This window comes from Pantherophis guttatus, chromosome 9, assembly GCF_059756535.1.
Source record: "Pantherophis guttatus breed Tessera chromosome 9, ASM5975653v1, whole genome shotgun sequence".
Taxonomy (NCBI): Eukaryota; Metazoa; Chordata; class Lepidosauria; order Squamata; family Colubridae; genus Pantherophis; species Pantherophis guttatus.
The window spans coordinates 3,749,444-3,772,973 of NC_142071.1; the positions used below are offsets into that span (position 1 = coordinate 3,749,444).

Below are 23,530 nucleotides of genomic sequence, written 5' to 3' on the forward strand. Positions count from 1 at the left end.
AAAATCAATCAATCCATTTAATCAATCAATCATTAAGAAGCCGACCTGGGCCTACTCAGAATCGACAGCTGGAGAAAAATCAAAGCTAACATCCTCTCGATATTTTCCCTTTTATTCTTCGCATGCCCGCAGGGATGACGATGGAACCCAAATCAACCGAATAACCTCCTATTACTGCTTTCCTTGCCAAATTTAGTTCTATTTTCTAGTGATCAAAAGAAAAGATGAGCTAAAGCGCTTTCTTTGGACCACGTCACGGTGAAAATTAAAGGGTATTGTTTTGTTTCTATAGCTAACCATGGATTGCGATGTATAAACATTTATAAAACATTTATAATTCGTGCCCTTGTTGACTGCATCAAATGCTATCGTTTGCTCGCCCGCCAATCTCTCTACTCTGCTTTTAGCTGTTGCTCAGGGAAATTGCGGTCTGGGCCCTAGCCATAAATTGCAGGTGGAAGCCAATTTGCGAAGATGGTTAATTTGCCATTATCAAGTTACCTTTGACTCTTAACGTACTGCGGAGAGGGTATTTCAACAGCAGGAGAAAGTTAAATCCGTCGTGGATAAAAACAGGCATCAATCGACAGGAAGATAATGGGCACACCTGGGAGTACCCACACTCTCAAGTTTTTGTTTTTTTTTTAAAAAAAGGCTATACTGTGATCATCAGAAGCTATGCAAAGTGTTTATTGATTTGTTTGAAAAAGGGATTTGTCCAGCACAGAATTATGCTGCAGGGCTGCCTTTTATTTAAAAAACAACAACAACCAGTTTTTTCTCCCCCAAAAGAATCATTGCAGAAATCTGCAATGATTGGTTGAGGTCAGATGAACCCTTCTTTTGGGATCTTTGGATTAGCCGAATTAGATAGTGTCCTGCCCAGTGATGAAATTCAATTTTTAGACTTTCCTGCATGCGTAGATGACCTCCAAGGTCCCATCCGACTCTGTTATTCTACGTTCCGTGTTCTACTCTTTGGTCCTAGTTCATTTTAATATTGAAAATGTTTAATGAGGTGATGCGAATTGCCAAGGTTGCTAATTGACCCGAAAAAAATAAAATAAAACCTCACACAACTTTTAGGCTGCTCGTTTGGCTTTAACAGCAAATGAAGGTTCACACTAATGATGATTACATACAGTGGCTAGCTTAAAACCCTTCGGCTGGGAAAACAACTCCTTCTTGTGAGCCAGCCATCAGGAAGGAAGTTTCTGCTGGCTCACAATTCCTGGAATAATTATTATCATTATTTATTTATTTATTTATTTATTTTGATTTGATTTAAATGCCGCTCTTCTCCGGAGACTCAGGGCGGATTACAATGCATTAAGCAATAGCCTTCATACTTTTGTATATTTATACAAAGTCAGCTTATTGCCCCCACAATCTGGGTCCTCATTTTACCTACCTTAGAAAGGATGGAAGGCTGAGTCAACCTTGAGCCTGGTTAGATTTGAACTCGCAGTAATTGCAGGCAGCTGGAAGCTAAATACTACCTTTAACAGTGGCATTAGTCTGCTGCGCCACTCAGGCTCTTTTATAAAACAGGTGAGGCTGAGAAAGAAAAGAAAAGAAAAGAAAAAAACATTTCCACCACTCTTTGATTTGGTATCGTTTATTTTTATCTTTCTTTTACAGCATATCTTCCCACCAAGGGAGCTAGAATCTTAAAGCTTAGTGTTTGTATTTTAAAATCAGAAACAAAGACAATAAATTACATTTAGGTCACCCACAAAGGGGCAAAGGTTGAGAAACCACTGTGCTTTCCGTAGGAATAATAATAACATCAATCGTTTTTAAAAAGGGAAATAGAGATTCCACACACAAACAAAAAATGTTTTAATCGTCAGACAAAAAGCTACATTCAAAGGAAACACACGTATCGTCCAATTAAAGCTGTTCGAAAGCGCAAAAGTCCATTTTTAATATCCCTGCAAGGGAGAAAGGAACATGGATAGAGTCCATCCCTAGTTGTAGGTCCAGCTATCTCTCCTGCATAGTTGGTTTGTTTTAAGTTACAGAGGAAGAGATGATGTTTCTTTCCTCCTAAATTCCAGAATTAAGTATTGCTAGGACCAAACCCAACTCAAAACCCAACTCTGCTCAGCCAACTTCTCGTAGCAAGGATGGCAACAGAGAAGACTGGCAGAAAAGGAACAGATAAGACAGCGGGTCCTCTTTTCCCCAAAAGTTCTTAAAAAAAGGAAAACAAGAATCCTGCATCGAGAAAAGGATGCGGTAGAAAAGATCTTAATTCAACACAAAACACGTACACACACACAAACGCATCTTCCCTTTCTTAGGACCTGGCTTTCGGCCAGGGGTATCCAACTTCCGCAACTTTGAAGACTTGCGGACTTCAGCTCCCCAGAATTCTCCAGCCAGCAATGGGGAATTCTGGGAGCTGAAGTCCCCCCCCAGGTTTTCAAAGTCGCCAAGGTGAAACAAGGACGTCCTTTTTGCCTCGACATCCAGAAACGGCATTGGGTGTTGGAAGCTCACTTCACACACAACAGCAATTTCGGTTCGCGAGAAAGCTCCTTGGCAGAGAATACAATCTGGTTGAAGAGGTAGCCTGCGGGTTGAAGCAGGATTGAGCATCGCTGCTTCCTTCTCACTTACTCTTGAGCCTAACTTATTTAGGAATGTATTTGCAAAAAGGCATAAAGCCTAACCGGACAGCTGGCCATCATGCTTGGCTCAAGCTACTATTAAAGGTAGGATTAACATGCCGCGTGTAATTTTCTGACCTCAGGCTTGGCTTGTGGAAAAACAGAACTGTGTTCACACTTTTTTAATGTTCACCATGCAAAATGGGACATATTCTGAACTCGACTTTCAACCTGAATGCAAGGTGATCCAAGGGCATCCATTTGTTTCTGCCTTAAACCAACGACCAATTTTAGGAGGAGGACAGCAGCTTCCAAATTATTTATGCTTTTATCTTGGAAGACCCACTCACTGGGTCTTACTGTCTGGTTTTTCCAACCTGAAGAGTAAAACTCCCACAGCTGAGGCTCAACGTAGGCAGAGTCCGACATGTATCATTTTTTCTTTCCTTACGCCATTGTGCAGAGTGGGCTTCCTTGCGGCAAACTCAGTGCTAACAAAGTACCCGTACTTCCTCCTGCGGCACCATTTAATTTAGACCATAAATTCTCCTTCGATAGAAGCTTCAGCTGGGAGCAAAATCAGCAAGCTACGTTCTCTTGCTTTATCTTCAGATGGCCAAGAATGCAACTTCAGGCTGACGTCCTTGTTTAGTTTAGTTTTTTTTCCCCCCATCGTGGTCAGGGGTGGGACTGAAAAATGTTAGCAACCGATTCTCTGCCCGGTTGCTGGGTGGGTGTGGCCATGGGGGCGTGGCCTCCTGCACCACAGCAGGGGGGGTGGGGTGGAGCATTTTCGCCCTCCCCAGGCTCCGGAGGCTTTCCTTGAGCATCCAGGCGGGAGAAAAAGGCCTCCCCTGGGCTCCAAAGGCCGGAAACGGGGCCATTTCCGGACTTCCGGGAGGCCCATTTTTCACCTTCCCAGAGCCTCGGGTCACGTGGAGACTTCTGAGAGGGGAGGGATGGGGGGGCCAGCCAGTCCTTGTAACTACCGGTTCGGCGAAGCAGATGTAAAATTTGCATCCAGTTTGCCCGAACCAATCCAAACCGGCTGAATCCCATCCCTGATTCAGTGATGGGTTGCTCCTAGTTCACACCGGTTCGCAAGAACCGGTAGTAAAAAATTGTAGTAGTTTGGAGAACCGGTAATAACATTGGCTGGCCACACCCCTGAACCGGTCCCCGGCCCGGTTGCTGCTCGCTTACCCCGTCCTCATCAGAGGCTTTTTTTTTCTTTTAAAAGCATTTTTTCTACAACCTCTTCGGCCGAAAAAATGCTTTTAAAAGTAAAAAAAAAAAGGCTCTGATCACGCGGCTCAGCTGGGATCATCAGAGGCTTTTAAAAGCATTTTTTTCTACAACCTCTTTGGCTGAAGAGATTGTAGGGGAAAAAATGCCTTTAAAAGCCTCTGATGATCCCAGCTGAGTTGCCTGATCGTCAGAGGCTTTTAAAAGCATTTTTTTTCTGCAACCTCTTAAGGTTGTAGAAAAAATGCTTTTAAAAATAAATAAATAAATAAAAGTTGGCCACACCCATCGTCACATTAACCCCCCCCACCAAGCCACGCCCACAAAATAAGCCACGTCCACAGAACCGGTAGCAAAAAAAATTTAGAACCCACCCCTACCCTGACTGTGGTGTTGTCTGGCCTGGTTAAAAGGAGAACTTTCCACATCTCCAAGAACGGAGATGGAAATTCTCAACGTTGTAACGCCAGTTGATTTGTGGGGAGGGAGGAATGCCAGAAGAAGGGTTTCTCCCCCTCAGAATCAAATCTCCTCTAGAATCTCCTTTAATGGCAGTTGTGCAAATGGGCAGCGTGAACCGCCATCGCTAAAAATGCATAGTATTATAAGCTCTGTATAGTAGACTTAGTTTAAAAAGCTTCCCCTCGTCTAGATGCAAAACTCAAAAAATAACCCACCCACCCCAAGAATTCCTCTCTTTGCAACGTCGGCCTGCACACAGCAGCCCTGGATGCTTAAAATTTCCCCATCCTGTTTTTTGTTCATCGCAAACCGAAGCCTTTTTTTCGGTGCTTCTGGGCTGCACCGGGCTTATGAGAGGGTTACCTGTTGTGTTTACATCGATTTGCAGGTATCTCTCCCTATGGATACAGAGCTGCACCTTGATCCTGAGTTACAAAATAAAAACCGGTATGCCAAATAAACCATGACACAAGCAACAGAGAGAGAGAGAGAGAGAGGGAGAGGGAGGGAGAGAGGGAGAGAGAGAGAAAGAGAGAGAGAGAGAGAGAGAGAGAGAGAGAGAGAGAGAGAGAGGAGTAAAACCCACCCTCAGTCTCTCTGCGTGAGTTCCTGCACCAGAAACACCTGAACAAGGAGTGGCAGAGAGATGAGACGTGCAACCTCTGAGTAAGAGAGATGTCACGTGCGTGTTATGGAGTAGCATAACACACAATTCTGTTGGTCGCTCTTCTCTCGTGCAAGATGTCATTAATGTATTTTTAAACTTTTCCCTTTACGTAGGAAAGATCTCCACCTGATGAATCTCTTTTAAGATTGATCAAACCTCACTCAGCATTTGATGAGGCTCTGGAGAATCCCCACTTCTGCAATAAATCCAGGAAGTGCCCTGAATCTTTAAACAAGGCGCCGGAACGTTCTTCATTATTTTAATTTTCTTAATTCCCAATTAAGTTCTTAATTATCTAGAGGTTGCTAGGTGACTCAGGTGATATCATAGTTGGCATCTATTAGCATCCTTGTAGCGTTATTACTCAATACAGTATTATTAGTGTGCTTGTTCCTTTTTATTAGATGACAAGGATAGGTAGGGTGTCCAAGAGTTGGGTAGGACGAGCAGGAAACGACACTCTTGAATTCAACTGGGAAGAAGGAAAGAGGGCCAAAACAGAGATGGAAATCATTTAATTCAGTGACATACATTTATGATTTCCATGGCCAACCTTACTTGATTTCAACAAGTTATAAAAAAAGGGTCAAATCTGGTGATGCTGGGATAGGCTGCAAGTTAGACCGACAAATTTAAAAAAAAAAAAATCCTGAAAAAAGCAATGGGGAAGTCACTTCTATATTGTCGCCAAAAAAACAACAACACAGAAATATCCATAAAATCAGTGGGTACCTAATCCAACTCAGAAAAGAAGAGGAGTGTATGGTAGGCAGCCATCTTGAATCGAATTCCCTCCAGATGTGTTTTGTTACAATTCGCATAATGCCCCAGTTGTCATCAACCATTTATCTAGGGATGAAAAAGAAGTGAAGCCTTACAGATCTGGGGAGATTCTCAAAATGGGAGAGACGCTGTCATTGTGCCCTAGGCCTTGACCATAAAGGGATGTGTGGGGAGGAATTTAAAACTCCAGAAGGTCAGAGGAAGCAAAATTGAAACATGAGATGTCTTTTGTAAAAAAAGAAAAGAAAAAGAAAGAAAGCAGGAGAACTGAAGATGCCAGAGACACAGGGATGGAAATGTTCAACCGGGGATGCGCAAACGATTCCCGTTTTCCGAGACGGCTTTGCAAATTTGAAAAAGACATTTCTGAATGGTAACTGATTACGAGTGGAGGGATTGAACGCGCTTACATTCGTATGTGCTCTCCCGGCCTTGAAGAGCTGACTCTGCCAATCCAACATCTGGTTTTCAAGTTTGCAACATCTGCTGAAGGACTGAGCGTTCATACCCGCACTGCAGCTGCGCTGAGGTTTCGGAGGCAACACCTGTTCCAATGAATACATCCTTAAATGAAACTGGCATTTTTTTGCCTATTGGCTTTGATCCACTGATCGCGCTCGGCGTCCTTTGTTTACAAAAAGCTGTTTTCGAAGTGGCCTCCAAAGTTGTTCCCCAAAATCGCACGCCGGTCTAAATTGCAACGGTTTTATATCAAGGTATAATCCCATGATATTTGGCCACTGAAAATGAACCCCCTGAGATCTTATTCGGATTCCAACCGGTGGAAAACAATCATTGTTAAAAAAAAGCTGCAGAAAAACAGAGAGGATAACATTATCTTGGGATAATGTAATAATCAGATAATTTCACTCAGTTGTCCTACATATCCCAATAAAACATGGTTTATACGTGGTCCACAGCTAAACCCAGAGGACGTTGGCTCCAAGTCAGGTTGGAAAAAATATATATAACAAAATGGAATTGATTACTACAATTATAGCCACGTGTTCGAATCCACTCCAAAAAGATGATCCAAGCATTTAGATCCGGAACGGCAGTCCTTTTTATTCCCCAGCTGCAGTTACTCCCATGTTCCAATTTTTAATCTTGCCTTCAATTTGCAAACCCTCCAAACGCCGCAAACTGATCCCACGACTTCGACTGCGCCAGAAACTCACGCAAACGCACGGGGTACCTTGAAACTGGAAATCTATATACAACTATAGCCCCCCCCCGTTTCGAGTTGGCAAAAACGAACAGTACCTCTGGAGACAGAAAACGGAGGGTAATTCATTTAAATCTTCCCCAAGTTTTTTTTTTAAAAAAACAAAATGAGAACAGTTAACCCAAATTAAGACATCTCCCTGCAAGTAGAAAGAACGTACGTCGGAGGAAAAAGCTGTACCTCTGCCTGATATTTATCTCGCTACGTTACGTTTTCTATTTGCAGAAGGTTTAAAAAGAAACAACAACTGAGAGAGGCATTGATCTGCAATGCAACCAGATGCAACTTTCAATGGACTTCCTGCTGTTATTTATCCTATGGGTGATTTAGTTCGGGTCCCTTGAAGCAGAGGCCGAAAAGCTGGAACGGAAGGGAGAATGCGCATCGATTCAGGAAAACCAACTTTCTCCCCGAAACAGAGGAGAAGGGACAGATTCCGTCAACGTGGAAACTCCGGCTGGTTCCTCCTCGTCAGGCACGTATCCCTTGCTCTCAAATACCCCGATGGCTTGATTAAAGAGGGTGGGGAAATAGATAACCCCAAATAACGAAGTCTCGGAACTCCCTGAGATGGGAAAAGCGAAGTCTGTCTTATCAAGAGAAGGTGGCTGGCATCTCCATAAGCCTGCGTCTTCTACTGTGCCACCTTTTGTAACCCCATGCTGCTTTGGAAGGACGTCCTTCCCTGGTGTGGGGAAGGCAGAAACGAGAACTGGGCACTCTGGGGGAAAAAAAGGCAGCTCCTTCGAGTTAAACCCCCTCCCCTGGCTGCGCCTTCCTCTCCGTTGAGTTAAAAACCAGCACAGGGAAAGGGAGAATCTGCCCATCCTGCTAATGCAGCTCGCTTCAATGCAGACAGGTGAGTTAGGGCGTGGCCTGTCACCTTAGAATAGGTGGCTGGACTATTGCTTTCCAAGGCTGGCTGGCAGGCTGGCTTCCCCTCTCTGATCCAAACCACCTGGCTGGAAAATAATAATAATAATAATAATAAAACTCAGGGCAGGTGAGTCGGAAACAGTACCAGAGAGCGCAGGTGGGGAGCTGCTACCTGAGGTTGATAAGACGCACAATCAGAATCTTCTGCGGGCACTCTTCGTGTCTTTGGAAAGGAAAAAAAAGGACGCCAGCTGGACCGGGGGGGGGGGCAAACTGCCCCGACGCCGGGGTCAAACCACGTTGTCAGAAGGATTGTGGTTCGTCTTTTGATGCTGGCAGTTCCTTTCGTTCAAGAGGCCAATCATCTCGTTGGTTGAGAGGGTGCTCCCCTTTTCGGGCGAGGAGGGGTCCTGTTTGGGGGGGCTCCCGTCGGGGGACGGGGGGCAGCTCTCCAGACGGGAGGCCATGAGACCGTTTTGGTACTGGAGGCGCGTGATCTGCCGGGCAAAGAGAGAGCGAGAGCAGGTGAAGAAGCATGATTGAAATAACGATCATTAAAACATGAAAACGAATGACTGTTCATTACAGATTAACAGAGTTCGAAAGGGACCTTGTAGGTCATCTAGTCCAGCCCCCTGCCCCCCAAGCAGACCTTACATGAGGGGTGTCAAACTTAAGGTCTGCGGGCCAGAATTGGCCTGCGGGGTGATTAAATCTGGCCTGTGGGGCTGGCCTGGAAATAGCAAAGGACCAGCCCACAGTGCCTCTGGCAGCCAAAATGGGGCGCAGGGGGCAGGGGTGAAATGCTCCCACTTTGGACCGGATCGCACGATCCTGTAGCGATGGCGGCCGGGGGGGGGTTCGGAGAACCGGTAACAAAAATCCCTGCCCCCCCCACATGCCCAGCTGAGCCGCGCGATCATCAGAGGCTTTTTTTTTTACTTTTTTTTTTATTTAAAAAGTTTTAACAATCATTACAACAATTTTCCCCCCTCCCACCCCCCCTCTCCCTCCCACCCCCCTCCCCCCGACACCCACCCACCCCCCCGGACTTCCCAGAGCAAAAACAGGGTATAGCATAAGAAACATAAGCTAAAATAAGCTAACTTTCTGTGGTCTCCAAACTCCCCCTTGCTCTTTAACTCCCCTTTCAACTGACTAAACATATTCAGAAAGGAAATATATTTTACTTTTAAAAGCATTTTTTCTTCCGCCGAAAAATTGCTTTTAAAAATTTTTAAAAAAAGCCTCTGATGATCGCGTGGCTCAGCTGGGATCGTCAGAGGCTTTTAAAAGCATTTTTTTTCCTACAACCTCTTCGTCCGCTTTTAAAAGCCTCTGACGATCCCAGCTGAGTTGCCTGATCGTCAGAGGCTTTTAAAAGCATTTTTTTAAAACAATGCTTTTTAAAGTAAAAAAAAAAAAAGAAGTTGGGCACGCCCACCCAGTCACATTACACCCCCCCCACTAAGCCACACCCACAAAACTAGTAGTAACCAATTTTACATTTCACCACTGGCAGGGGCGGGCACTTGCAGGCCCCCCCCACCCCATTTTGGCCAGTAGGGTGCTGGAGGCCATCCAGCTCCCTGCTCAAGCTTTGCTGGCTGAGGAATTCTGGGAGTTGAAGTCCACAAGACTTAAAGTTGGCAAGGTTAGCAATTTTGCCAGCTGGGGAATTCTGGGAGTTGAAGTCCACAAGTCTTAAAATTGCCAAGGTTGGAGACACCCCCCACCCCCCGATATAGAAAACCAGCTTGTTAAGGGAGAAGCCATTTTTCCAAAGCAGCCAGCGTTCTCTATTTTTAAACAAATCTGCTTTTCCGGTATCGGAATGCATAAAAGCGAGAATCCGTTCGGTTTAACTCTTGGAAGGCTTAGTTAGGCCTAAGGCTCACCTTGACGTACTGCAGATCCGTAAGAGCACGAACGCTGAAGTCCGACAGGTTCTGGGTACTCACGATGACATTAAGCTGGTTGTTGCTACCGCTGACATTGGAAGAGATGGACTCGGTGCGCTCGTGGTAGCATAGAGACGCCGAGCGATTCAGGTTACTCATATGAGATGGAGAACGTATTTCTGAAACTAGACGAGAGAGAAAAATGAATCAGGTTTCCACAATTTTGGCCGCTACTGTGAGCAAAGCTGGATCACTTTTACAATGCTAAGGAGCCTGACCATAAAGTCACTAGATATTGAGCTGGACATGTGGAGCCTTCACCTAAGGTTTCTTCCAGAGGGTCATAGAATAGAACAGAACAGAACAGAACAGAACAGAACAGTCCAGTTGGACATGTGATGCGACACCCAGAAAAATACAGCATCCTTCACTTAAACCTCCAGGGAAAGTTCGAAGGCAAAGGAGGTCCAGGCATCATGGCTTCAAAATTTAAGGGACCGGTTTGGACAAAACTCAACAGCACATTTTTCGGGTGGCTGTTGATAAAAATAGGATCGCCAACGTCTGATGACGGATATGGAAGAAGAAGAAGAAGAAGGAGGAGGAGGAGCAGAAGGAGAAGAGAAGGAGAAAAAGGAGAAGGAGGAGGAGGAGGAGAAGGAGGAGGAGAAAGAGAAGAGAAGGAGGAGAAGGAGAGGAGAAGGAGAAAAAGGAGAAGGAGAAGAAGAAGAAGGAGGAGGAAGAGGAGGAGGAGGAGGAGGAGGAGAGAAGGAGAAGAAGGAGGAGGAGCAGGAGGATGAGGAGGAAGAAGGAGAAGGAGAAGAAGGAGGAGGAGCAGAAGGAGAAGAGAAGGAGGAGAAGGAGAGGAGAAGGAGAAAAAGGAGAAGGAGGAGGAGGAGGAGAAAGAGAAGAGAAGGAGGAGAAAGAGAAGAGAAGGAGGAGAAGGAGAGGAGAAGGAGAAAAAGAAGAAGAAGAAGAAGAAGGAGAAGGAGGAGGAGAGAAGGAGAAGAAGGAGGAGGAGCAGGAGGAGGAGGAGGAAGAAGGAGAAGGAGGAGGAGCAGAAGGAGAAGAGAAGGAGGAGAAGGAGAGGAGGAGAAAGAGAAGGAGGAGAAGGAGGATGAGGAGGAAGAAGGAGAAGAAGGAGGAGGAGCAGAAGGAGAAGAGAAGGAGGAGAAGGAGAGGAGAAGGAGGAGGAGGAGAAAGAGAAGAGAAGGAGGAGAAGGAGAGGAGAAGGAGAAAAAGGAGAAGGAGAAGGAGGAGGAGAAGGAGAAGAGAAGGCGGAGAAGGAGATGAGAAGGAGAAAAAAGAGGAGGAGGAGGAGGAGAAGAAGAAGGAGGAGGAGGAGGAGGAGGAGGAGATACTTTTCAAGGAATTATGGTGCCCTATCTATCTCATTCTTTGGCCAACTCTCCTGAGGCCACAACCTGTGTCCCTGAAGTCCAAGCAAAGCATTAATGCGTCGGCCATCCCCAAGCATTAAATGCAATTTTTTTTTTACCTGACAGCTTGGAATGCAAGGATCCTCTCTGTATAATAGACTGCGGCTGGGACCTGTCTGGCGGTGCTACATGCGGACAGAACGGAGGAGAAGGATGAGGTGATGAAACCAGACAAAAGAGAGAGATGCAAAAAGGAGAAGAAAAATCAACCATAACATTGCCGTGCCTGGAATGACCACATTTACAGGAAGTTCTCGACTTATAACCATCACAGAGCTCAGAATTTACGGTCGTAAGTGAGCCAAATTGTTAAGCAGATCATCATATGACCGTGCGTGATTTAATGCCTTCCCCCCCTCCCCCAAACGGTGGTCGTTTAGTGAATGTGGTAAAGCGAACGCTGAAGTCATAAAGCGAAAGCCACGGTCCTCGACTTACGACCACAGTTGAGCCCAACATTTCTGCTGCTAAACGAGACATTTGTTATGAGAGCTTTCTTCTCCATTTTACGAACCTTCTTGCCGTGGTGGTGAAGTGAATCCCTGCCCATTGTTAAGTTAGTAACACGATTGTGAAGTGAATCCCTGCCACCTTGTTAGTGACAACGGTTGTTAAGCGAATCTAGCTTCCCCGTTGACTTTGCTCATCAGAAGGTCCGCAAAAAAGGGATCACATGATCCCCGGGATACTGCAACCGTCATAAATATGAGTCGGTTGCATGACCCTGGGGATGCTGCAATGGTCGTAAGTGTGAAGAATGGTCATAAGTCACGGTTTTCCGGGACTGATTATGCACTGCCTGTTCTGCAGAGGAAGCTGAAAGGCTGAAGGTTGGCCACTAGAGGGCAGAAACCTAACACTGAATGTTACTCAACCCAGAAGAATCAACTTTGTCAAAAAAAGACATTGGCAGGAGAGGCAGAAACTTCCCTTAAAAAGATAAAGGTTCCCCTCGCACATACGTGCTAGTCGTTCCTGACTCTAGGGGGCGGTGCTCATCTCCGTTTCAAAGCCGAAGAGCCAGTGCTGTCCGAAGACGTCTCCGTGGTCACATGGCCGGCATGACTCAACGCCAAAGGCCCACGGAACGCTGTTCCCTTCCCACCAAAGGGGGTCCCTATTTTTCCACTTGCATTTTTTAAGTCCTTTCGAACTGCTAGGTTGGCAGAAGCTGGGACAAGTCACGGGAGCTCACCCCGTTATGCGGCACCGGGGATTCGAACCGCTGAACTGCCGACCTTTTGATCGACAAGCTCACCTTCTTAGCCACTGAGCCACCGTGTCCCTGAAACTTCCCGTAGGGCAAGTTCGGGCCTTCCGGAAGTTGGGAAACGGGCCGTTTCCAGCCTCCAGAGGGCCTCTGGGGGGTGTGGAAGGCTGTTTTCGCCCTCCCCAGGCTCCAAGAACGCCTCTGGAGCCTGAGGAGGGTGAAAAATGGGCCTATCAGGCCCACTGTGCCATCGCATGCCAAAAGCGAGGGGAGCGGGGGGTGGTGGTGTCATATGGGCATGCGAGGGGCACATTGAATTATGGGTGTGGCCACGTGTTCACGCGACCCCCCCCACACTCCCCCCACTTTTGGCACATGACAGCAAAAAGGTTAGCCATCATTATGCTGTTATCTATGGCTTGATGCTTACCGCTTTGCCCTTTGACTTGCAAACACAGATGCTCATTGTTGAACGGACAGCTAACTCAACTTCACAACGGTTCATTCAGCGACCGTCAAAAAGACACGACGGCACTGAAAAAAAGTGACTTAGGACCATTTTTTCACACTTCGGACCGTTGCCTCATGGCCACGTCCTCAAAATTCGGAGGCTTGGCACAACTGAACTCGCATTTATGACGGCTGCAATAGTCCCAGGGTTATGCGGTCGCCTTCTGACAAAGAGGAAGCTAGATTCACTTAACAACCGTGTTAAGAAAAGTCGTACAATAAGCCAAAACCTCACTTCACAAATATTTGGGCTCAATTGTGGTCGTTAAGTCAAGGACTATTTTGTAACCTGCTGAGGTTTCTTGATTGGGGCGGGTAAGGCAAAAATCCTGAATTTTGGGCTCCTTGCTCCTCTCTGAGCTTGGCTGTTCGCCTGCAGATGGTTTCTTACCCAACTATAGAGCCTTGGTGGCGCAGCAGACTAAAGTGCTGTTAAATAGCACCAGCTGTCTGCAATTACTGCAAGTTCAAATCTCACCAGGCTCAAGGTTGACTCAGCCTTCCATCCTTCCGAGGTAGGTAAAATGAGGACCCGGTTTGTGGGGGCAATAAGCTGACTGAACACCGCTTGGGGGGGCCGAAAGCCCTACTAAGCAGGTATATACAAAAGTATGAAGGCTATTGCTTAACGCATTGTAAGCCGCCCTGAGTCTCCGGAGAAGGGCGGCATATTTATCTATCTATCTATCTATCTATCTATCTATCTATCTATCTATCTATCTATCTATTTATTGAATTTCGATACCGCCCTTCTCCCGAAGGACTCAGGGCAGTGAACAGATTAAGATTTCATATACATATAATAATTTTTTTTTCCCTTATAAACAGTAAATAATAAATTGAGTCAACTTGGTGTATCTGCTAAGATCTTGGCATAGAATTGAGATGTTTATGCTAGCCCTGGTTGTTGAAACAGAAAGGTCTTCAGGGCACGTCGGAAAGTGCGAAGATATAAATCGAACAAATAAATAAATAAACAAACAAACAAACAAACAAACAAACTAGGTAACATCTTCAATGCTTATTCAAAACACTGAATAAATAAACGTGTCAACGAATCAATCTTGGAGGCTCACTCCGTTATCTGACATTTTTCTGTGCCTCCTCTTGCCCCCCTCCCGCCCCCCGCCACCTCCCCAATGCAGCCAAAGTGAAGTGGGGAACTTACTTGTGACAACGGGACTCAAAGCCATCACTCCGTAATAGGAGAACGGTCCAGTTTCAAACTTCATGTTCTCCTTCCCGGCTTCTACCTCCACTTTGCCCTGACAAAGGAAAAAAAAAAAAAAACATTTTGGATAAAAATATGGTGGATTATTCAAAACATTTTTTTAAAAAAAGGATAAAAGTTTACTCCACAGTTGTTTTTGTTAGGTATCATTACAGATTGTACGGCTATAGAGACTAATCTGATTCTGAATTTAATAACTGCAGCAAGACTCTTGGTGGCGCAGTAGTGGAAGAAGGAAGATTTACGTACTATTCAAGAATGGACATTAAAAGTAGTAAATTTAGCAGAAATGGCGAAAATTTCAGCATATCTAAAGGACCATTCAAATGAGAAATGTATGTTAGAATGGAAAAGATGGATTGATTATATTCAAGGCAAATATCGGACTAAATAATTTCAAATAGTTTATGAATGATCAAAGAGATTTTATAAAGTGCTTAAATTTAGTTTAGTAAAAGGGGAGTTAAAAGTTCAAGAGGGGGATAGGAGGCTGTAGATAATTAGCTTATGTTAGCTTATGATTGTCAAATGTTATACCCTGTATTTTGCTCTGGGAAGTGGGGGTCGGGGGGGAGGGAGGGGAAGGGGAGGGTTGGAAGGGGAGCAGGAAGGGGGAAGGGGAAATGTCTGTAAAACTTTTTAAAACTTTTCAATTAAAAAAAAATGGAAAACAAAAACAAAAATAAAATTCAGGGTAAAACTTCACCAACTTAGCAGTGCAGCTTTTCAGATGCCTTTCGGTGCAATTTTTTAAAAAAGATCAAAGGTTATTATTTGATGGAAATACGTATGGGTTTGTTTGCATTTCACCCCTTTTATATTCTAAGGGATGCAGTGGCTAGGTGGCTAAGACACGGAGACATCTTCGGACAGAGCTGGCTCTTCGGCTTTGAAACGGAGACGGGCACCGCCCCCTAGAGTCGGGAACCACTAGCACATATGTGCAAGGGGAACCTTTACTTTTATCTTACCTTACCTCGACCTATAACCATTCGTTTAGTGATCGTTTGAACTTACAATGGCACTGAAAAATGGAGATTTTGCCGTATCCTTCCCCCAGGAGTGGGGAGGGAATGGGTATTTTGCAGTATCCTTCCCCTGGAATGGGGTGGGAATGGAGATTTTGCAGTATCCTTCCCCCAGGAGTGGGGAGGGAATGGGGATTTTGCAATATCCTTCCCCTGGAGTGAGGAGGGAATGGGGATTTTGCAATATCCTTCCCCTGGAGTGAGGAGGGAATGGGGATTTTGCAGTATCCTTCCCCTAGGAGTGAGGAGGGAATGGAGATTTTGCAATATCCTTCCCCCAGGAGTGAGGAGGGAATGGGGATTTTGCAATATCCTTCCCCTGGAGTGAGGAGGGAATGGGGATTTTGCAGTATCCTTCCCCTAGGAGTGAGGAGGGAATGGGGATTTTGCAGTATCCTTCCCCTAGGAGTGAGGAGGGAATGGAGATTTTGCAGTATCCTTCCCCTGGAGTGAGGAGGGAATGGGGATTTTGCAATATCCTTCCCCCAGGAGTGAGGAGGGAATGGGGATTTTGCAATATCCTTCCCCTGGAGTGAGGAGGGAATGGGGATTTTGCAATATCCTTCCCCTGGAGTGAGGAGGGAATGGGGATTTTGCAATATCCTTCCCCTGGAGTGAGGAGGGAATGGGGATTTTGCAGTATCCTTCCCCTAGGAGTGGGGAGGGAATGGGGATTTTGCAATATCCTTCCCCTGGAGTGAGGAGGGAATGGAGATTTTGCACTATCCTTCCCCCAGGAATGGGGAGAAAATGGAGATTTTGCAATATCCTTCCCCTGGAGTGAGGAGGGAATGGAGATTTTGCAGTATCCTTCCCCTGCCACGCCCACAGAACCAGTAGGGAAAAATATTTGAATTTCACCCCTGCCCTGACTTAAATAGCTTTTTATTACTACAGCGGTTCTAACAGGTTCCGTGGCCTGAAACATTAGAAGAATCTGTTTTATAATACCACAGATGTTCCTTGGAGCTGAATCCAACCCAACGGCATTTATTCAGAAAAAACTGTATTCTGTTGATGGATTAGATGAAAGTTGGGTGGGTGGGCATTCACAGGCAATTATCATCATTAAGATGCAACAATTAAAGCTCTTGAAAAGCTCCTGCTGTTTTTTTTTTTCTCATAGGAACTCTGCCAAGGAGGACGAATTCTGCCATATTTCCCAGGCTCAAAGCTGCTACGAGATTCCATGGTTTGCAAATGAATTCTAAAGACAGGCCCGGATTTAACCACAATCCTTCCACCCTGGTTAAACCCAGACCTACGCAGGGGCATTTGGCACGACGCCACGACGCCGTCCCACGCATCACACCGTTGGCCAAAGGACGCAAATCATGTAACCTCATTCTTGCGCGAATGAGTCGAATTACATAATTTGAATTTAGGCAAATAACCCATTGCACAAATGAAGGTTATAGCATCGCAGGAAATTTCGTCACTGTAGGAGAAGAACTGGCAGAGCTGGGAGGCGGAGTTCAGGGAGTCACCAGCTTGGAATCGTTACGTTGCCAGAAATGGTGGTAAAAGTTCAACCCCTCCTAAATTCCGTTGAGCCTTCTTTGGGAGCCAATTTTGTACTGAGCATTAGTTGGCTAAATTCTTAATAAAGCTTATTTCCATTTTTAAAAACAATGCTTTACATATATACATACAAAATTATTGCAACTAACGTATACAAATATGCGCCTATACCACTAATGAAATCCGTTTCATTTCCCTCCCTTTCCTTTCACCCAAATATACCATAAATTCCAACATTCATAACAATCAGAATCTTTTTGGTTCCTAAGTAATTTCATTAACTGATCTGCCTCTGCGCGTTCTGTAATTCTCCAAATCAATTTATTCTCTGTAGGTATTAATTCGTTTTTCCATTCTTGCGCGTATAATATCCCAGCTGCGGTAATAATATGGAGAATCAAGTACCATTGTTCCTTAGATATTTTATCTGGTTTCATTCCCAATAAAAAAAAGTCTCTGGTTTCAGCTCTATATTATATCCTGTAATTTCCACTATCCAATTCCGAATCTTGGACCAATATTTGCCTGCTTTGGGACACATCCACCATTGGTGATAGTATGTCCCGCTACCGTTCCCGCACTTCCAACATGCCGGAGAGGCTCCCGGAAACATTCTTGCTATTCTTGCCGGGGGGGGGATATGCCAATGATAGACCATTTTATAAATGTTTTCCTTGTAGGGAGTTGACCTCCTACAAGTTGGCTAAATTCTTGTGCAATAAATCCCTTTTGAACTGCAATTTTCCGTACGGTCATTTTTTTTTTTGTTTATTAGTATAAAATATAGAAAAAAAGAAAAAAAAGAAAATTAAGGGAAGGGGACAGGAAAAGGGGGCCATTTGGGCCTAGTAAGCCTCCCTGCACTTACCTGGGAGCTAAAACAGGGCGCGTGGGGACTCCTGGAAGGGGCGGGGCGGGGCCAGCCAGCAATTTAAAAACTGGTTTGGCCAGTTTTCGGCCGCCCTGAGTCCACTAGGAGAAGGGCGGGATACAAATTGAATAAAATAAATAAATAAATAAAATAAAGTGGTGCGGATTGATCGAATACCACCACTACCCTTCCATACAGATCAGTCCCCTCCTTTTGCGCCTGAATCCGGAGCAGCCCCGTTACCTGAAGGATGAGGATGAAGAAATCGGCGGGCTTGTTCCGGTTGAAGAGGAAATGCTGGGGACACTTCTTGTTCTCTTCGTCGAACTTCAGCTCGTTGATGACATCCCGATGCTTGAGAAGGCGCAAGAGGATCTTTTCCGAAATGAAAGCAGGCGTGAACTGCGTCACCTCTGGAGGGATAAAAAGAACAGCGGGTTGATCGCAGTGGTGAAATTCACATTTTTTTTACTGCCGGTTCTGTGGGCGTGGCTTGGTGGGCGTGGTGTGGCTTGGTGGGTGTGGCAGGGGAAGGATACTGCAAAATAGGGGCTGTTGCGCCCCTATTGGGACCTAGATGCCCTACGCATGGTTACTCATGCGCTTGTCACCTCCCGTATTGACTATTGCAATGCCCTCTACATGGGGCTGCCCTTGAAGACCACTCGGAGACTTCAGCTGGTGCAGAATGCGGCCGCATGGGTTGTGATGGGAATATCCCAACACTCCCATGTTACACCTCTCCTACGCGACTTGCATTGGCTGCCGGTTGCCCTCCGAGTGAGATTCAAGGTGCTGGTGATTACCTATAAGGCCCTACATGGCTTAGGCCCGGGATATTTGGGGGACCATCTGCAGCCAGCAACAGCTTCCCATCGCCCGGTGCGTTCCCACAGAGAGGGCCTCCTCAGGGTGCCGTCGGCCAGATAGTATCGGCTGGCAACCCCCAGGGGGAGGGCTTTCTCTGTGGGTGCACCTAACCTTTGGAATCAACTGCCCCTGGAGCTCCGGGTGGCCCCCGACCTCCGCTCTTTCCGCCGCGACCTGAGAACATGGCTGTTTCGTTTGGCCGGCCTGGACTGATGGGGTTTTAATTCTAATTTAATTTTAACTTGTTAGTCCTAATTGTACTTTTAACTGTTAAATTATGAGATTTGGATTTTATTTTTTAACTTTTTATTAGATGTTGTGAGCCGCCCTGAGTGTGGCTGGAGATAGGGCGGCATATAAATCACATACATACATACATACATACATACATACATACATACATACATAAAATCTCCATTCCCTCCCCACTCTGGGACCAGCCAGAGGTGGTATTTGCTGGTCCTCCGAACTACTCATAATTTCCGCTACCAGTTCTTCAGAACCTGTCAGAACCTGCTGGATTTCACCCCCTGGACCTCTCCAAAAATAAGACCAAGCGCTTATTTCAGGTTTCAAAAAAATATAAGACAGGGTCTTATTTTCGGGAAAATACGGTAGAACTTAATGTGATGACTACATTGACGCTGGTTGGGTTCCCATCATCTGCTAAATTACAGGCCACCAGCTTGTTTTAACCTAGTCTAGCTTGTTAGGTGAACTCAACGTGCTTTCAGTTTAGCCAAACTGCTAAATGATAGTAGCCTTCCGGTGTTTGAAGGGCTCCCACAAAGAAGAGGGGATCCACCAGAAAGGAAGACAAGAAGCGATGGATGGAAATTAATCAAGGAGAGTTCTTTGGGGGGGGATGACACTAGGTATACTATAGCGACTTGGTGGTGCAACAGACTAAAGCACTGTTAAGTAACACCAGCTGCCTGCAATTACTGTAAGTTCAAATCTCACCAGGCTCAAGGTTGACTCAGCCTTCCATCCTTCCGAGGTAGGTAAAATGAGGACCCGGTTTGTGGGGGCAATAAGCTGACTGAACACCGCTTAGGGGGGGCCGAAAGCCCTACTAAGCGGGTATATACAAAAGTATGAAGGCTATTGCTTAACGCATTGTAAGCCGCCCTGAGTCTCTGGAAAAGGGCGGCATATAAATCGAATCAATCAATCAATCAATCAATCAATCAATCAATCAATACTAAATGTCTCTGGAGATTCTCAATCCTCCAGGTCATGGTTGTCCTATGGTTTTTGCAAAAGGCAACTGGACTTTCTTGGTTTTTCTTTGAAGACGTTTCGCTTTCGATTTCGCTCAAAATCCTTTGAAGGATTTATACCAGGGGTGAAATGCTCCCGGTTTGGACCGGATCGCCCAATCCGGTAGCGATGGAGGCGAGTGGTTCGGAGAACCGGTAGCAAAAATCCCTGCCCTCCATCTCCCCACGCCCAGCTGAGCCGCAAAATCATCAGCGGCTTTTTTTTTTTACTTTTAAAAGCATTTTTTCTACAACCTCTTCGCCCGGAAAAATGCTTTTAAAAGTAAAAAAAAAAAAAAAAAGCCTCTGACGATCGCGCAGCTCAGCTGGGATCCTCAAAGGCTTTTAAAAGAACCCCCCCCTTTTTTTCTTTTAAATGCCTCTGACGATCCCAGCTGAGTTGCCTGATCGTCAGAGGCATTTAGAAGAAAAAAAAACTCTCTGCTGATCAGGCAACTCAGCTGGGATCGTCAGAGCCTTTTGAAAGCATTTTTTTTTACAACCTCTTCGCCGAAAAGGTTGTAAAAATGGTTTTTCTGGTTGTAAAACCAGAAAAAATGGTTTTAAAAGTAAAAAAAAAAAAAATGGCCACACCCACCCAGTCACATTACCCCACCAAGCCATGCCCACAGAACCGGTAGTAACAAATTTTAGATTTCACTCCTGATTTATACTCCTGGCAGACAGCTGGTCATTTGCGTCCTTTTAGTGGGCTGTTGAGGCCACTTGGAGGTTTGTCTTGTGTCCTCAGGGTCACCTGAGTAGTGCAAATGAACGTGGAGCCTTCTTGGAACTGTTGAAAGGATTGTGTTGTAGATTGGAGAGAGGTGATGATGTCGTATCCCTCCCCCTCTGTTATCTAGCCTACAACATGGTCCTTTCAACAGTCCCAAGAAGGCTCTTAAAAAGCTCTCTCAAAGGATGCAAATGACCAGCTGTCTTGCAAGGAGCATAAATCCTTCCATTCCCCACCATCCAGTCAGAGCTGAAGAAGCTTCTTGGATGAGAAGTGAAACGTCTTCAAAAGAAAAAAAAACAGAAAGTCCAGTTGCGTCTTGGAAAAAAAGCACCTTTGGGACAAAAAGATATACAACTTTTCTGTTCCTGGAGAAAAATCCTGGCTGTAATTCTTAACAATGAAATAAGGGATGGGAGCGCCTGGAATTCCCACAAGAGCTTAGTGCTAAGTTGTGCTTCATGCCAAATTAACGTCTACACTTTACATTGTACACCCTTAACGAAGTGGGAGAGTGTTAGCCAAAACAGAAAAATCAACAAATGTGTGCTAATTGGCACAGGGGAAATGGCAGCCTTGAAGGGACAGCTTCGCAGTTAAGATTGATCCAAATTTCTAAGGCAACATCACTGGTATTTCTTTTTTAAATAAGTCAGTACAGGTAGTCCTCAACGTACAACCCCAACCGAGCCCCAAAATCCCTGAGACATTTGTTAAGTGAGTTTTACCCCATTTTACAACCTCTCTTGCCACCGTTGTTAAATGAATCCCTGCCCCTGTTAAGTTAGTAACATGGCTAGTTACATGAATCTGGCTTCTCCCCCTTGACTTGGCTTGCCAGGTTGCAAAAGGGGATCATGTGACACTGCAACTGTCATAAATATGAGTCAATTGACTCATATTTGAATTTTGATCAATTCAAAATTCCGAAGAGCCAGTGCCGTCCGAAGACGTCTCTGTGGTCATGTGCCCGGCATGATTCAATGCTAAAGGCGCACGGAACGCTGTTCCCTTCCCACCAAAGGTGGTCCCTATTTTTCTACTTGCATTTTTTATGTGCTTTCGAACTGCTAGGTTGGCAGAAGCTGGGACAAGTCACGGGAGCTCACCCCGTTACGCGGCACTAGGGATTCGAACCGCTGAACTGCCGACCTTTCGATCGACAAGCTCACCGTCTTAACCACTGAGCTACTGTGTCTACAGGTAGTCAAGAACTATCTGTAATTTTAAGTGTTTTTATAGTGATTTTTTGAGTGTATTGTGAGCCGCCCTGGGTACTTGATAGTACAGTGGTATACGCACCCTGTTATTAACACAGCTGCCTGCAATTTCTGCTGGTTCGAATCTCTCCAAGGCTCAAGGTTGACTCAGCCTTCCATCCTTTCTAAGGTAGGTGAAATGAGGACCCAGTTTGTGGGGGCAATAAGCTGACTTTGTATAAATATACAAAAGTATGAAGGCTATTGCTTAACGCATTGTAAGCCGCCCTGAGTCTCCGGAGAAGGGCGGCATATAAATCAAATTTAAATATATATATATATAAATTGAACAAACAAACAAATAAATAAATAAATTAAAATCTCCTTTCTCTTTCTCAGAAAGAAGGATTTTCTCCCACCCCCCACAACTCACTTTGCAATATCTGGGCCAAAAGCCTCACTTTTTTTTTGCTGGTGCTTAATTGCCCTGGTGGGATAGGGATGCGGGATGGGAGACAAATAAACAAGCAAAGCCTGAAGGAAACTCCCAATCAAACCTAAAGCCACAGCAGACAGGATAATGGAGGCTTGCCTTGCGGAGTCTGCAGACCCCTGTAATTTCCCCGTGAGACGACGGGGAGGGGGGGACACGACCTGGTATGTGAGTTCCATATTAGTCTCTGGAATCTGCCTGAGCCAAATTGCAGGCAGCGGGATCGTGGGATGAGAGAAGGAAGTGACCTTGGCTGAACTTTGCGGCAGGACTACAATTCCCATTAACCCAGCCATCCAGGTCTCCTTTTCATGGTGGAGAAAGAAACTGCTTGGCGTCACCACGGCCAGGATAGCAATAGCCCTTAGACTTATATACCACTTCATAGTGCTTTTACAGCCCTCTCTAAGCGGTTTACAGAGTCAGCATATTGCTCCCAACAATCTGGGTCCCCATTTGACCCACCTCGGAAGGATGGAAGGCTGAGTCAATCTTCAGCCGGTGAGATTCGATCTGCTGAACTGCAGCTAGCAGTCAGCTGAAGTAGCCTGCAGTACTGCACTCTAACCACTGCGCCACCTCGGCTCTTAGGATACTCTTAATGTGCTGAGGCTGGAGATAGGCTGGTTCGGGGGGCTTTGCGGGGGTCTAGGACACCTCGCTACAACAAACTCCCCATGGCCAACTCACCGCGGCCAACTCACCACAAGACAAGAGATACACTAATATCAAACAAACAGTGGAATAGAATCGTTAAAGAAAGGAGGGACAAACTGAAATGGGAATGACAACAATTAAAATAATTTTTAAACACTATTTTAAATTTAATTATTTAAAACAGTGTTAAAAAATTATTTTAATTGTTGTCATTCCCATTTCATTTTCTCCCTCCTTCGACATCCTTTCTTTAATGAGTCTAGGAATAGAATCATTCTTGAAAAGGTGAATTGTCCTGCAGCGAGTTGGTCATAGCAAGTTGACTGTGGAGTGTTGCCCATGACAAGTTGATGGTAGAGAGTTGGCCATGGCAAGTTGCCCATGGAGAGTTGCCCATGGTGAATTGGTGATGAAGAGTTGGCCATGAGTTGACCATGGACAGTTGGCCATGGCAAGTTGACCATGGAGAGTTGGCCATGGTGAGTTGTCTCATTCCACCTTTGCATTGTAGCCTTCAACCCAAATGCAGAGATAAAAGGAAAGGAGATTCCCATAATCACAACTGAGCCCAAAATTTCTGTTGCTGAGCGAGGCATTTGTTAAGCAAGTTTTGCCCTGCTTTATGACCTTACTTGCTACTGTCGTTACATGAATCCCTGTGGTTGTTAAGTTAGTGACATGGTTGTTAAGTGAATCTGGCTTTCCCCCAACGACTTTGCTTGTCAGAAG

General features: G+C 45.4%; 1 protein-coding gene across 2 annotated transcripts in view; it reads right to left on the minus strand.

The window, feature by feature from the left end:
* Positions 1-1,602: 1,602 nt before the first annotated feature.
* Positions 1,603-23,530, minus strand: part of CNNM4 (cyclin and CBS domain divalent metal cation transport mediator 4) — a 62,129-nt gene continuing 40,201 nt past the window's right edge. Inside the window, exons 4-8 of one of the 2 annotated variants that reach the window (XM_060683536.2) lie at positions 17,828-17,997; positions 14,102-14,198; positions 11,273-11,338; positions 9,772-9,959; positions 1,603-8,370 (exon numbers count right to left, since the gene is read on the minus strand). In XM_060683536.2, the coding sequence (XP_060539519.2) occupies positions 8,164-8,370; positions 9,772-9,959; positions 11,273-11,338; positions 14,102-14,198; positions 17,828-17,997 (728 nt within the window). In that variant the 3' untranslated portion in view covers positions 1,603-8,163. The remainder of the gene's footprint in view (positions 8,371-9,771; positions 9,960-11,272; positions 11,339-14,101; positions 14,199-17,827; positions 17,998-23,530) is intronic. The other variant, XM_060683537.2, reaches the window with a different exon arrangement.